Raw genomic sequence first — 13077 nt, 5'->3', positions numbered from 1 at the left:
AGATAGTCACATTTTCCAATCTCCAATCATCAGGTACCTCCTCCACATCCAGGAAGATTGGATGGTAATGGCAAGCCTTTCTGCTCTCTGCATCCCCACTTCCTTTATTAACCTTGGATGCAAGCCATCCAGACAAGGTGACACATCTACCATATGCATAGACTGCTGTTTTCGTCCTCCCACCTCTTAATTTTGACCCAATCCAACGCCTCTACCCTCTCTACTTCGACAGATGTTTTGTCAGATGCCACTTCCTCAGTGAAAACTGATACAAAGTACTCATTATATAAATTAGCCTGTCGCTGCGCCTCCAGGCAGATATTAGTCTCCCTGTCCTTAAGCACTCCAATCCACCTCTTACTACCAACTCTCCATTTACACGCCGGTAGAAGATTGTTCTGATTTTCTATTCTCATATTCTCTGTTTGACAGTCTGACCTTCCTCGTCATCTTCCCTCTCAATAATTGTATTTGGCCTGCTTCTCACTTGATGAGTTTAACTGACATATATCATACAACCACTCATTATTTCATCATAATCTCTATCACCCTCGTCATCTAAGGAGCCTTGTTGCTGGTCTCCTAACGTCTTGGCCTTATTTGAATGTGACTAGATTGTAGCTGAAGGCACTCTTCCTTGAAGACGACACTTTGTCTGCCTGTTAGTTTTTGGTTCCATTTGAGCTTGGCTGGATCCCTTTCATCTCACTGAACGTTATCCTCTTCCATTCCAGACGTTCTACCTTAATTCGTTCACGGCGCTTCTGCATTAATGGTCAAAATCCTTGCATGTGATGATCACTCTCACCCAAGTTCTCCCCCAAAGACACTTGGTCCACTTGTCCCACTCATTATGCAGCACCAGATCTAACACTGCCTCCTTTCTAGTTGGGTGGAGAACATACTAATCGAGGGACTTCTCCTGAACGCATTTCAGGAATTCCTCCGCCTCCTTACCCTTCACTCTCGAATTATGCTAATAGATATTTGATTCCCCCATATCACCATCTATAATTTTTGCACATTTTGTGATTTTCCTGCAAATTTAATCCTATCTCAATCTCACTATTTGGACGCCTATAAAGTATCATTATTTGTGTGTTCATACACTTGTTGCTTCTTAATTCTAACCAAATAAAGCCTGTCCTTTCTCCCTCAAGTACAACCTCCTTTTCCAAAACTGCAATGTCTCCCCTAATCACTACTGCCATCCCACCTCTCTTTCACTCCTTCCCTAACTTTTCTGAACACTTTATATCCTTGCATATTAAGCGCCTGCTCCTCACAATTTCTAAATTATGTTTCCATTTTTGCCACACCATCATTATCCCGAACTGCTTTTTGTGCTTGTAATTGACCAACCTTATATACCACACGTCTGGCGTTTACAAACTTACATTGTAATCCTGGATTCACATTCCTCATAGTCCTTCTTAGACCAATCCCATCGAAGACGGAAGCATTTCCTTCTATATTACTGTTCAACAGTCTCACAATATGCACCCTATTCCTCCTTTCTACGTCTATGTGTCAGTGCCCATCCCCTGCCAATTTAGTCTAAACAGTCCCCAATCACATTAATGAATCTCCTCACGAGGATGTTGGTCCACTCCAGTTGAGGTGCAACCTGTCCCTTGTGATTAGGTGCCTCCTTTTTTTTTTAAAGAGATACAGCACTGAAGCAGGCCCTTCGGCCCACCGAGTCTGTGCCGACCATCAACAACCCATTTATACTAATCCTACACAAATTCCATATTCGTACCACATCCCCACCTGTCCCTATATTTCCCTACCACCTACCTATACTAGGGACAATTTAAACTGGCCAATTTATCTATCAACCTGCAAATCATTGGCATGTGGGAGGAAACCGGAGCACCCGGAGGAAACCCACGCAGACACAGGGAGAACTTGCAAACTCCACACAAGCAGTACCCAGAATTGAACCCGGGTCGCTGGAGCTGTGAGGCTGCAGTGCTAACCACTGCACCACCCCTGCCTCATTACTGGTCCTAATTACCTCAGAGTTTGAAGCCTTCCCTCCTACATCATCGTCAAGCTACGCATTGATACACCTAAACTTCTACTTCTACTCTCACTAATATGTGGGACTGGGAGTAAGCCAGTGATGTTTGCCTTCGAGGTCCTCCTCTTTAACTTCCAAACTAGTTCCTGACCTAGGACTTCAATACCTACTCTCTCTGTGTCATTGGCACCAAAGTGTATCATTACATCTGCCTCATTCCCTTCCTCTTGCAGAAAGTACTGCATGCTTTCTGTGCATCCTTTATCCAGGCACCAGGCGTGCAAAATACTCTTTTGAAACCATGCTGACTGTCACGGGTCAGAGAATCTCTCTGTCAGTCTTTTTATACGAGAGCAAAGTGCTGTGTTATCTGCAAATCTGAAATAATACCAGAAAATGCAGGAAACAATCAGCAGGTCCAGCCGCATCTGTGGAGATACAAATAGGGTTAATGTTTCTGGTTGATGACCCTGCGTTAGAACTGGGAGTACATGGAGATGTCACAATTTGTAGGACACGCAGCCAAAGGTGGACGGGAGGATTATGATCAACAGTAAGTTCAACAATTTCAGGCTCATTCGTTTGCCATTTAACTTCTCCTGCCGTCCACCAGATCCCTGACCTTCCCCTGTGTTCTTACAGGTATAATCATTTCAATACATCAATGGGTAGAATAAAACATTTGCCTAAAGCTGGTTCCCAGCCTGACGTATAACTTCTCTTTTTATTTCCCATCCTCACAGCTAACTTGATGACGATTGTGATCCTGTATCGAGGAAAGTGTGGTCTTTCCAAATGTGTCACTCGCTACCTGGTGACCATGGCAGTGATGGATTTACTGGTTGTTTTCCTCGACCTGATATTAAGGCACATTCCAATTGTTTATCGGGAACATTTTCGTTTCATGAATTGCATCCGTGTGTGTAATATCCACGCCGTCTTGCTTTATGCCATTACTGACTGTTCTGTCTGGGCCACTGTCACTTTCACCTTTGATCGTTTTGTAGCCATTTCTTGCCAGAAACTGAAGAGAAAATATTGTACTGAGAGAATAGTGGCTGTGGTTCTGGGAACAGTGATTGTACTGTGTTGTTTAAGCAACATTTTCTGGTATTTTGTGTTCAAAAATTACTATCCATTTATCAATTTCCCCTGGTTTTGTTTTATGCCAATTGTTGTTATGAGATCTTTCTTCTGGTTAATAGTGATATCCATTCATCATCTTCTAAACCCCGCTCTCCCATTTATTTTGATTCTGCTGCTCAATGTTTTCACTGTCAGGAACATTTTAGTGAGTAGCAGAGCTCGCAGGAGACTCCGGGGGAAAAGCATTGGGGACCGTCCCAAAGACCCAGAGATGGAGAGTCGAAGGAAATCCATTATTTTATTGTTTGTTATCTCGTGGAATTTCATATTGTTATGGGCAGTGTTTGCATTGCATTCAATATGGTACCAAATGTTTGTTTTTGGCTATGATGAAATATGGCCACCTGATACATTAAACCAACTAGGGTCCATGCTACAACAGCTGAGTTGCTGCACAAATACTTTTATTGATGCCGTGATGCAAACTAAGATCAGGGAGCAGATGAAGGATGTGGTCAAGTATCCCTTTAAACTAATTGTTAAAGTCATTAAAATGTGAGAAGAATTGAAAATCGTTCAACATCAGAACTCATTCCGACATTATATTCTGAGAAAGAGTCCTTTCCTGTGGGCCCATTGATTTACATTAATATTGATACACATACTAACACACCAGTCAAAGATCCAGAATACTCAATGCCCTGGGTCACTGACCCTGAACCTGAATACCCTGAGAATTTAGCCTCGAAACCAGAATGTCCTGTGGCATTAAACCTCAACGCTCACTTCCCTGATCAATGACCCTGCACCAACAAGGCTCTGGGTCAGTGACCTAGCACCTGTAACGTCTGAGTCAGTGACGCTGAATCTGTAAAGCCCTGGGTCAATGACCCTGCGCCAACAAGGCCCTGGGTCAATGACCCTGAACCTATAATGCCTGGAGCAGTGAGGCTGAACTTGTAATGCATGAGTCAGTGACTCTCCGCCAACAATGCCTCGGTCAGTGATCCTGAAACTAAGCCCTAGGTCAGTGACTCTGACGCGATAATGTCTAGCTCAGTGTCCTTGAACCCCCGATGGCCTGGGTCAATGATTCTGACGGTACAGTGGCCTGGGTCAGTGATTATGAAGGGACAGTGTCCTGGGTCAGTGACCCTGAGGCCACACTATCCCGTGTCAGTTACAATGAGCTTCAATGCTCTGGATCATTGACCCTGAACCACAATATGTGTAACACTCGATGCCCTTGGCTAGTGACCCTAAACATCTAAGCCCTGAGCCAATGACCCGGATTCCATAATGCCTGGCTCAGTGTTTTGCCTCTTCGATGTTATTACAGCTGTGTACTCAAAGCCGGTGGGTTGTTGATCACCTCAAAACTCCATGCACTCATCTTACGGATTTGGGAGGACAATAACTCCCTACAACTTCAGGAATGTGATACTGCAACTGTCTTCAAGAAGGGATAGAAATCATGCAGTGGAAAGTTTGCAGTATTTCCCTCTTGTGCACAGCAGGGGAAATCCTGACACTCATTCGCCTGAATCATCTACTTCCTGTGACGGAGGAAATCTTCCCAGAGCCAAAATGTTACACTCGACTTTCCAGAGGAACCTCCAACATGGTCTTTGTTGCCAGGCAAATCCAAGGACTGGGTTCCAACGATGTACTGTGATAGTCCCCATACTATTTGCAATCTTCTTGACTGTGGCTATTCACCTCAACAAAGATCAGCTGCCCTCTAGTGTGAGTAGTAAATACCACCTAGATGGCAAACTCTTTAACCTCACTCACCTCCGTGCTTAAACTAAAAGTTGACCACCATAGGCATGCAGATCTACAGTTTGTGGATGACTGCAGTGTCGTTTCCCACATTGCACCAGATTTTCAAGCTGCGTTTGATCTCTTCAATTCTGTATGCAGGAGGTTTGGCCTATCCTTGAAATTTACCAAAACAAACCTGACTTTTTTTTACCGACACCTGGTCGGCCAAATAATCCAACTCCCATCTAACTTGACGGAGAGACTTTGGAAAATGTTGAGCACTTCCCATAACTTGGCAATCATCTTTCTCAAAAGGCCACCATTGATGAGGAGATCAAACACCGGATCAGCTGTGCCAGCTCAGCCTTCTAGAAACTATGGCCGGGGGTGTTTGACAGCAAAGGCCTTTGCAAGTCAAATAAAGTCCTAGTGTACAGAGCAATTGTCAGCACACTCGTGTACTGCAGTGAGACTTGGACAATACAGAAGAAAAACAGAAGAGTGTTGGAGCAATTCCAGCTGAAATGTCTCTGTCAGACACTCTGGATTCAATGGGAGGACAGTTGGACAAACTCTAGTGTACTTCTTGAAGCCAGATCCATAAGCATTCAGGCAAAATTCCTGAAAAACCAACTTCGAAGTGCTGGACACTGTAAAGATGACTGAACGGCGTCTCCCCAGCCAGGTCCTGTTTTGTCAACTCTCAAATGGCTCGGTTCCATGGAAGGACAAAAAGAACCCTTCAAGGAAAATCTGAAGCTCTCTTTGAAGTGCGGCAGCATTGACATTGATGGCTTGGAGGAACTTGCAAAGACTGGTTCAATATGGCGACAGCCTGTCCATCAAACTGCGTTATTCTTTGTGTCCAAACGCTTTAGTGATGAGACAGAGAAGCGGCAGAGAAGGAAAGAAAAGGAAGCAAATCCTACATCTAGTCAGCCATTCTTTTTTTCCAATTCAGTAAATGACTGGATGTGCAAATATCTACACTCCTGAAGGTTCACTTCCTATGTCACATGCCCTCAGATCCTGCTTATTTGGAACATAGTTTTAAAATTAAAAACAACTTTCTTATCATTCCTGACCGGCTCGTCAGTTGTTGGATGTCGGGGTGCGAGAGTCAATTACCCTTCATTTATTCTTTTGCACTATTGTTCCAAATTCTGAAGTGACTCGAATATAACAGTGGTTATATTCTATTCACTACAATTATGACTTCACACATGCAATGAACAGCAATATCAAATAACAACAGTTATACCATTAAACACTGCGTAGAAGAGTGATCTCCTTGTAATACTCGCTGGCACTGCCCCAGGTACATTATGTCATTCAATGTGACACAATATCGCTACCATGCCAGGGCACACGAAAATTCCTTATATTTTCTTTACACAATTAATGCTATGGAGACCGATTTACCCCAATCGCTTTCTCAAACCTATTACTTTTCTATCATTTAACAGCTCTGATGATAGATCACAGACCTGAAACGTTAACTCTGTTTATCTCTGCACAACTGATGGCAGAACTGCTGAGTATTTCCATCATTCTGTGTTTTTAATTCAGCATTCCAGAATTTGCAGCATTTTGCTTTTATCTTCAACAATCATTATCTCGTAATTACTTGAATGGCTCAATTACAAACAAACAAAAAAAATTGAACCATCTGTCATCCCGGGTCAGGTCAAACGCTTACGGTTTCCCACGCAATGACCCAACTCGTAATTAATCCAATGTTAAGACTCAGGCAACGTAAGGAAAGCATGGCAGAATAGGCACCCAGGATTAGGACGACTGCTCATGTGGAGGATAACCATCAGTAATCCCTCAGAAAATCAGAACAGACCAGCGAGACTCAGAAAAGGAAACTTGTGTTGAATTTGTGAGCCTCGCCTTCTGGAATGTTTCAGTATTTGGTGAGAATGTTGAGCCAGTGTAATTTTGCCCAAGTGGGATGAATAGATACTAAATGACTTTATTACAACAGTAAGGTCCAGTGTGTACTCTAAATATGGACTGAAATCACAATGTAACTGATCAATTTTCAGCTGAATACTATGACTACAGTTATACCTGCTATCCTGTGAGAATATACATAAGACACGATGTGATGAAGTCAAAGTGGACACTGTTGAATTTGCTAGCTTGATCTTTGTGGGAACACAAGGGTTAAGTAAGTTAAAAATATTAAATGGTCAATTCACTTGTTCAAGTAAACACTCAACAGAAATGGGTCTGGAATGTTCTATGTGCTGCATTCCAAAGACAAGATATGGACAGTAAATGACCAAAGACCTGGAAATTACAAGAAGGCAGGATATGGAGAATAAAATGGAGTCTTTTAATGACAAGAAATTAGTTATGGGTGAGGCTTGGAATGTAGAAACAAATGCAATGTGTGTGTGGGGTGGTCCAGGCAGTATAGGAAAAGATATTGATCACACACAGTGATTGATCATGCAGGGAAAGACCCTAACATTGAGCCCAGTGACATGGTGCACGAGGGGAGAGTGAAGGTCAGTCCTGGATATAAGGGGGTCCCTTTCCTTTATCTGACACTGCAGTCCAGATAGCTGGGCCAGCGATTGGAAGAAGATCCCTCCTGAACGACTGATCATCGAACAGTGGGAACTTGGTGAGATTAAAGACACAGACTAGGTGAGAGTCTGTGGGGATCATTTGCAGCATTGATTTTTCCGGGAATATTCACTGGGATTTTAGTGCTATTTTACTGGAATTATATGTAACCTAACCTACGTGTAATCTTTAATCTTGTAGTGCACGTGTAATGTTTAATTTCTGAAAGCCATACAGAGTAAAGTTTAAGGTACTGCAACAAACTCAAGAGTGTTGGCATTTATTACCTCATCGGGTCGAATCTGTAGTTCAGTTGGACTAGACTTGTGAATAATCCTTTTTAAGTTGTTTTTCCGGCAGTATGATTGTAAATCGATTTGCAGCATCCCATCATATAATGTACACTCCTGTCTATATTGTCTGAATACAGACATAAAATGGCCACAAATGTTGCTATTTATACCGGGGCAGACAGGTGAAGTGTTTATTTTGTCTGTGATTTAACTCGACCCCTAATGATAACCAACATGGTGGGAGAGAGTGATAGACAGAGAGTGAGGGACAGAGGTAGAGTAACAGAGAGACAGGGAGAGATAGAAACGGAGAGAGAACAGAGAGATGGTGAGGGATAGAGACAGAAGCAGAGAGATAGAAAGTTCCAGGAGACCCTGAGACACTTTAGAAGCAGGGGGACGGGGAGACAGGCTGTGTGGATACCCTGGGGTAACGTTATGGGACCAGAGACAGAGACACACACACTCTTCCCCTCTATTAATAAAATGGTGGGAGGAAGAGAGAGAGAGAGAGAGAGAGAGAGGTGGGGTGAGGGAGAAGGAGGAGGAATAAGAAGTCCAAAAGGTGTTACACAGGGTGCATTTTAAAACAAAATCTGATGCCAAACCCACATCAGGAGAGATTAAGGATGATGACCAAATGGTTGGTCAAAGAGGTTGGTTTTAAGGAACGTCTTTAAGCAGGAATGAGAGATTGAGATGGAGAGGTTTAGGGAAGGAATTCCCCAGTGTTAACAGGCAGTGACATTAATTCCTGATTGTCGGCAGAGATTTGTTAGGAAAGGGTATTAATGTTTATGGAGCCGAGACAGCTCAATGTGGAGAAGGAGCAAATCAGCCATGACCTGAGTGAATCGGCAGGATAGTCTCGAGGGGCCGAATAGCCTCCTCCTATCTTCCTCAGGGATTTATTAATATCACTGCCAATGTACTGATTGTTTCCTGTTTGAAAAAATCTGACCAGGTCAGGGTTCTCTCTGGTCTCCCCTAAACCTTCCCGCCAGCCTTGGAACGACTCACAGATTCATGTCTAATGGAACTGGTCAATGGAGAGAATGTCTCTCTTCGCTGATGGGTTAATAAAGCAGATGGGATCCTGAGCTTTATAAACAGAGATCGAGAGTGTAAAAGTCAGGAAGTGATGCTAAACCTTTATAAAATAATAGTTTGTCCTCGGCTGGAGTATTGTGTCCAATTCTGGGACCACACTTTAGGAAGAACATGGAGACTTTGGTGAATGTATAGAAGAGATTTACTGGAACCGTTCCTGGATGAGATTATTACAGTTGCACTGATAGACTGGAGAAGCTGGGCTTGTGCTCCTTAGAACAGAGAAGATTAAAAGGAGATTTCCCTTTCGTGAAACCATGTTGACTTTGTTTGATGACACGATGACATATTTCCCAAGAGTGTGCAGGTACAGAGGGAGCTGGAGGTTCACGAGCAGTGATCTTTGAAGGCAGCAGGAGATAGTAAGAGAGTAATTAGCAAAACATATGCGATCTTGGTCTTCAGAGAGACAGAGAGAGAGAGAGGGAGGGAGAGATGGGCAGAAAGAGGGAGGGAGAGATGGGCAGAAAGAGTGAGGGAGAGACAGGCAGATGGTAGGAGAACATTTACATCTAGCTGCGATAATATCACAAATTGAAAGCAACAGTGCACTGAAAAAGCTGGCCACTGACAACAACTAAAGTCACACACCATCCTGACTTGGAACGATATTGCACTGGGTCACAATCCTAACAGCACTGTGGGTCTACCTAACCCACATGGACTGCAGTGGTTCAAGAACATGGTTCACCCACCTTCTCAAGGGAAATTAGGGATGGACAATAAATACTGGCCTTGACAGTGACACGCACGTCACTCGAATCAATTTTTAAAAATAAAAATTCAGCACCGAGCCACTTAAAGAGATATTAGACTAGACGACCAAAAACTTGGTCAGAGGTTGTTTTGAGGGAGTGTCTTTGAATAGGAAAGAGAGTTAGTTAGACGGAGAGGTTTTGGAAAGGAATTCCAGAGTTAGGGCCTTGGCAGCTTGAAGGCACGGCCACCAATGGTGGAACGATTCAAATTGGGGATGTTCAAGAGGCCAGAATTAGAGGATCACAGATATTGGTGGATTGTGGAACTGGAGGAGATTGCAGAGATAGGGAAGGGTCATTTGTGGAAGACAATTCCAAAATTCCACCACCCTTTGTGTGTAGAAGTGATAATAAATTTCACCCTGGGAAGTGTTTTCGACTAATGTTTGATTTTTCGACTGTGCCCCTCGTCCAAGACTCCCACAACTAGTGAGAAGATTTTCTCCTTATCTACCCAATCAGTTTCCTTTATTATCTTGTAAACTTTGATCAAATCACCCCTTAACCTTCTAAATTCCAGGGATACAGAGTAAAGCTCTGTCTCGACTTTCCCATCAAATGCTGCCAAGCCAAGTTATCTACAGAGTAAATCTCTGTCTTCTCTGTTCTCTCAAACAATCCCAGGGCAGGTACGGTGTGGGGTTAGATACAGAGTAAAGCTGCCTCGATATTTGCCTCTCTTTCTCCTCCTCCATCCAGATGGAGAGAGTAACAGTGAGAAAGACAGGGATAGATATAGAGAGAGAATAACAGAGAGAGGGAAGGATAGCAATGGGGAGAGAGTACCAGAGAGAAAGAGGAAGAGATTGGGATGGAGAGTGTCGGTCAGTGTTCCTGCAAAGCTGTGTGCAGCAGCCTGGAAGGTCCCATGCAGGTCCTGTTCCATGATAAATAACACACGTCTACAAAGATTCTTAAAAATTTAAAAGGACAGGGCACGGAAAAAATAACTGGCCGTGCACAACAACTAAATTTTCTGGGAACATTGGAGCCAGATGTAGCTCAGTGGGTAATAATCCTGCCTCTGAGTTATACGTTTGTGGGTTCAGGTCTGAACATAAAATCTCGGCTGATGCCACCCAACAGAAAATCAGAACAGACCAGCGAGACTCAGAAAAGGAAACTTGTGTTGAATTTGTGAGCCTCGCTTTCTGGAATGTTTTAGTGTTTTGGTCAGAATGTTGACCCAGTAGAATTTTGCCCCTGTGGGATGAGAGTTATCTGAATAGAGAATATAATATCTTATTGCAACATGAAGGTACTGTGCGTACTGAGTATATCAACATTTGCAGCGTCCCATCATGTAAAATACTTTACTGGGTGTGGGATCAGGGTTTGATATTTCCAAAGCACTGAGGTAAACTCCAACTTTTAATCAGCCTTGGTGATGACGAATTGAAGGAAATTAGTATTAGTAAGAAGGTTGTATTGGATAAATTAATGGGACTGAAGTTCCCAGGACCTGATATTCTACATCCCAGAGTGTTGAAAGAGGTCGCTATGGAGATAGTCGATGCATTGGTGAGCATCATTCAAAGACATAAAGGGATATGAGGATGGTCTGGGGAAAAGGCATTGAAGTGGATGATCAGCCATGATAGTATTGAATGGTGGAGCAGGCTCAATGGGCTCAATGGCCTACTCCTGTTCCTATGTTCCCAAGCTGCTGAAATAGTTTCTCCCAAACGACCCCATCAGTTCCCCTTAATATCTCAACAACTTTGATCAAATCACCTTGATCCTCCTAAATTCCAGGGGAAAAATCCCTAGTTTGTGTAATATCACATCGTAATTTAACCCTTGGAGTCCAGTTATCATTCTGGGAAATCTAAACTGCACCCAAATGGACATGGACCCCCCCCCCCACCCCCCCCCCCCCCCCCCGCCACCCCCAAGTCTCTTTGGACCTCCAGTGTTTCCAGTTTTTCACCATTTATAAAGTACTCTGTTCTAGTCTTTTTTACTGACATTGAAATCAATCTACCACAGTTTTGCCCATTCACTTCAGATATTAATATGTCTTTGTAATTTGATACTTCCAGCTACACTGCTTACAATGCTGCCTATTTTTGTGTCATTGGTAAACTTCCAGAGATATGTTTTTTCTTTTTGGAAAAAACAGAATTCAAATTCACAACAGCCTAGTGTGGGATTTGAACTCTTGCTTTTTCAATCATCAGCTCAGGCCTTCAAATTAAAACCCATAAAAAGAGATTCATTTCCCTACTGCTGTTGTCTGACTGTCTCAGGTTTTATATATTGTTCCCTTCTCCTCTTCTTCCATGTGTCTGAAGTCTTTGAAGTTTATCAGACATTGGTAAACTACTTCATGTGGTGTTCTGTAAATACCTTCAATTCTGTGGATATGCAAGGGACACTATTCACAATCTCACCTTATTGCATCAACCAAAAGCTGCAGATCCATTCAAACACCCCTATTTCCTGTCTCTGCAGAGATAGCCCACACTTCCACAATGCAGGAATGTCTGAATGGAAACAGCTTTTGACACATTTCCCAACATGTTTGCTAACACTTTTCAGGATGAAGCTAAATTCAACTGAGAGATTGCAAGCCCCAAATTGAATCTTTTAGATGTAAAAAATGACACAAATGAAATCCCAGATCTCTCTGTCCCTGCACCCATTTTAACATTGCACCATTTAGTTTATATCACTTCTCCTCAGCCATCCTTCCAAAATGCATCATTTGACATTTCTCAGCATTGAAGTTAACCTGCCCTGTGTCTGACCATTTCACCAGTCTGCCTCTATCCTCCTGAAGTCTACTACTATTCCCTTCCCTGTTTATTACATTGCAGTTGGCACAATGTTGAAGTTATGCCCTGTAAACCCAAGTCCAAGTCAATAATATATATCAAAAAGATCAGTGGTCCTAATCCAAACCCCTGGGGAATACCCCTGTACCACAATGTACACTGTATACAGTCAGTACAAAAGCACGGAGGTTATGCTGAACATTTATAAAGCTCTGGTTCGGCCCCAACTGGAGAATTGTGTCCAGTTCTGGTCACCACACTTTCGGAAGGAGGTGAGGGTCCTTGAGAGGGTGCAGAGGAGATTTACCAGAATGGTTCCAGGGTTCAAGGATTTTAGCTACATAGGTAGGTTGGAAAAGCTGGGTTTGGTCTCCTTAGAACAAAGGAGATTGAGGGGAGATTTAATAGAAGTCTATAAGATTATGTCAGGCATAGATACCGTCCCCCAGTCTGAACCAACCATTCACCACTACTCTCTGTGTTCTGTCCCTTAGCCAATGTCGTATCGACTCTGTCCCTGTCCCGTTCATTCCATGAGTATTCATTTTGCTAACTAGTCAATTATGGGGCACCAGTATGACGTCCCCATGAGGAAATTGGTCCCAGAGCACAGAAAAAACACACACACAGAAAAACACACTGACAGGCAATGAGCATCTGCAACAAGAGAGAATCCAGCCACC

General features: G+C 43.1%; 1 protein-coding gene across 1 annotated transcript; it reads left to right on the top strand.

Moving 5' to 3' along the window:
* Positions 1 to 2777: 2777 nt before the first annotated feature.
* On the top strand, positions 2778 to 3671 carry LOC137358338 (probable G-protein coupled receptor 139). The gene has a single exon (XM_068024281.1). It carries the CDS (start codon positions 2778 to 2780, stop codon positions 3669 to 3671), a length of 894 nt encoding a protein of 297 aa, XP_067880382.1.
* The last annotated feature ends 9406 nt before the right edge of the window (positions 3672 to 13077 follow it).

The sequence above is a fragment of the Heterodontus francisci genome, chromosome 49 (assembly GCF_036365525.1).
Source record: "Heterodontus francisci isolate sHetFra1 chromosome 49, sHetFra1.hap1, whole genome shotgun sequence".
Taxonomy (NCBI): domain Eukaryota; kingdom Metazoa; phylum Chordata; class Chondrichthyes; order Heterodontiformes; family Heterodontidae; genus Heterodontus; species Heterodontus francisci.
This window is presented reverse-complemented; position numbering and strand designations above follow the sequence as displayed.

Coding starts and splice junctions, on each gene's coding strand:
- LOC137358338 (XM_068024281.1), top strand. CDS start 2,778: ATGACGATTGTGATCCTGTATCGAGGAAAGTGTGGTCTTTCCAAATGT.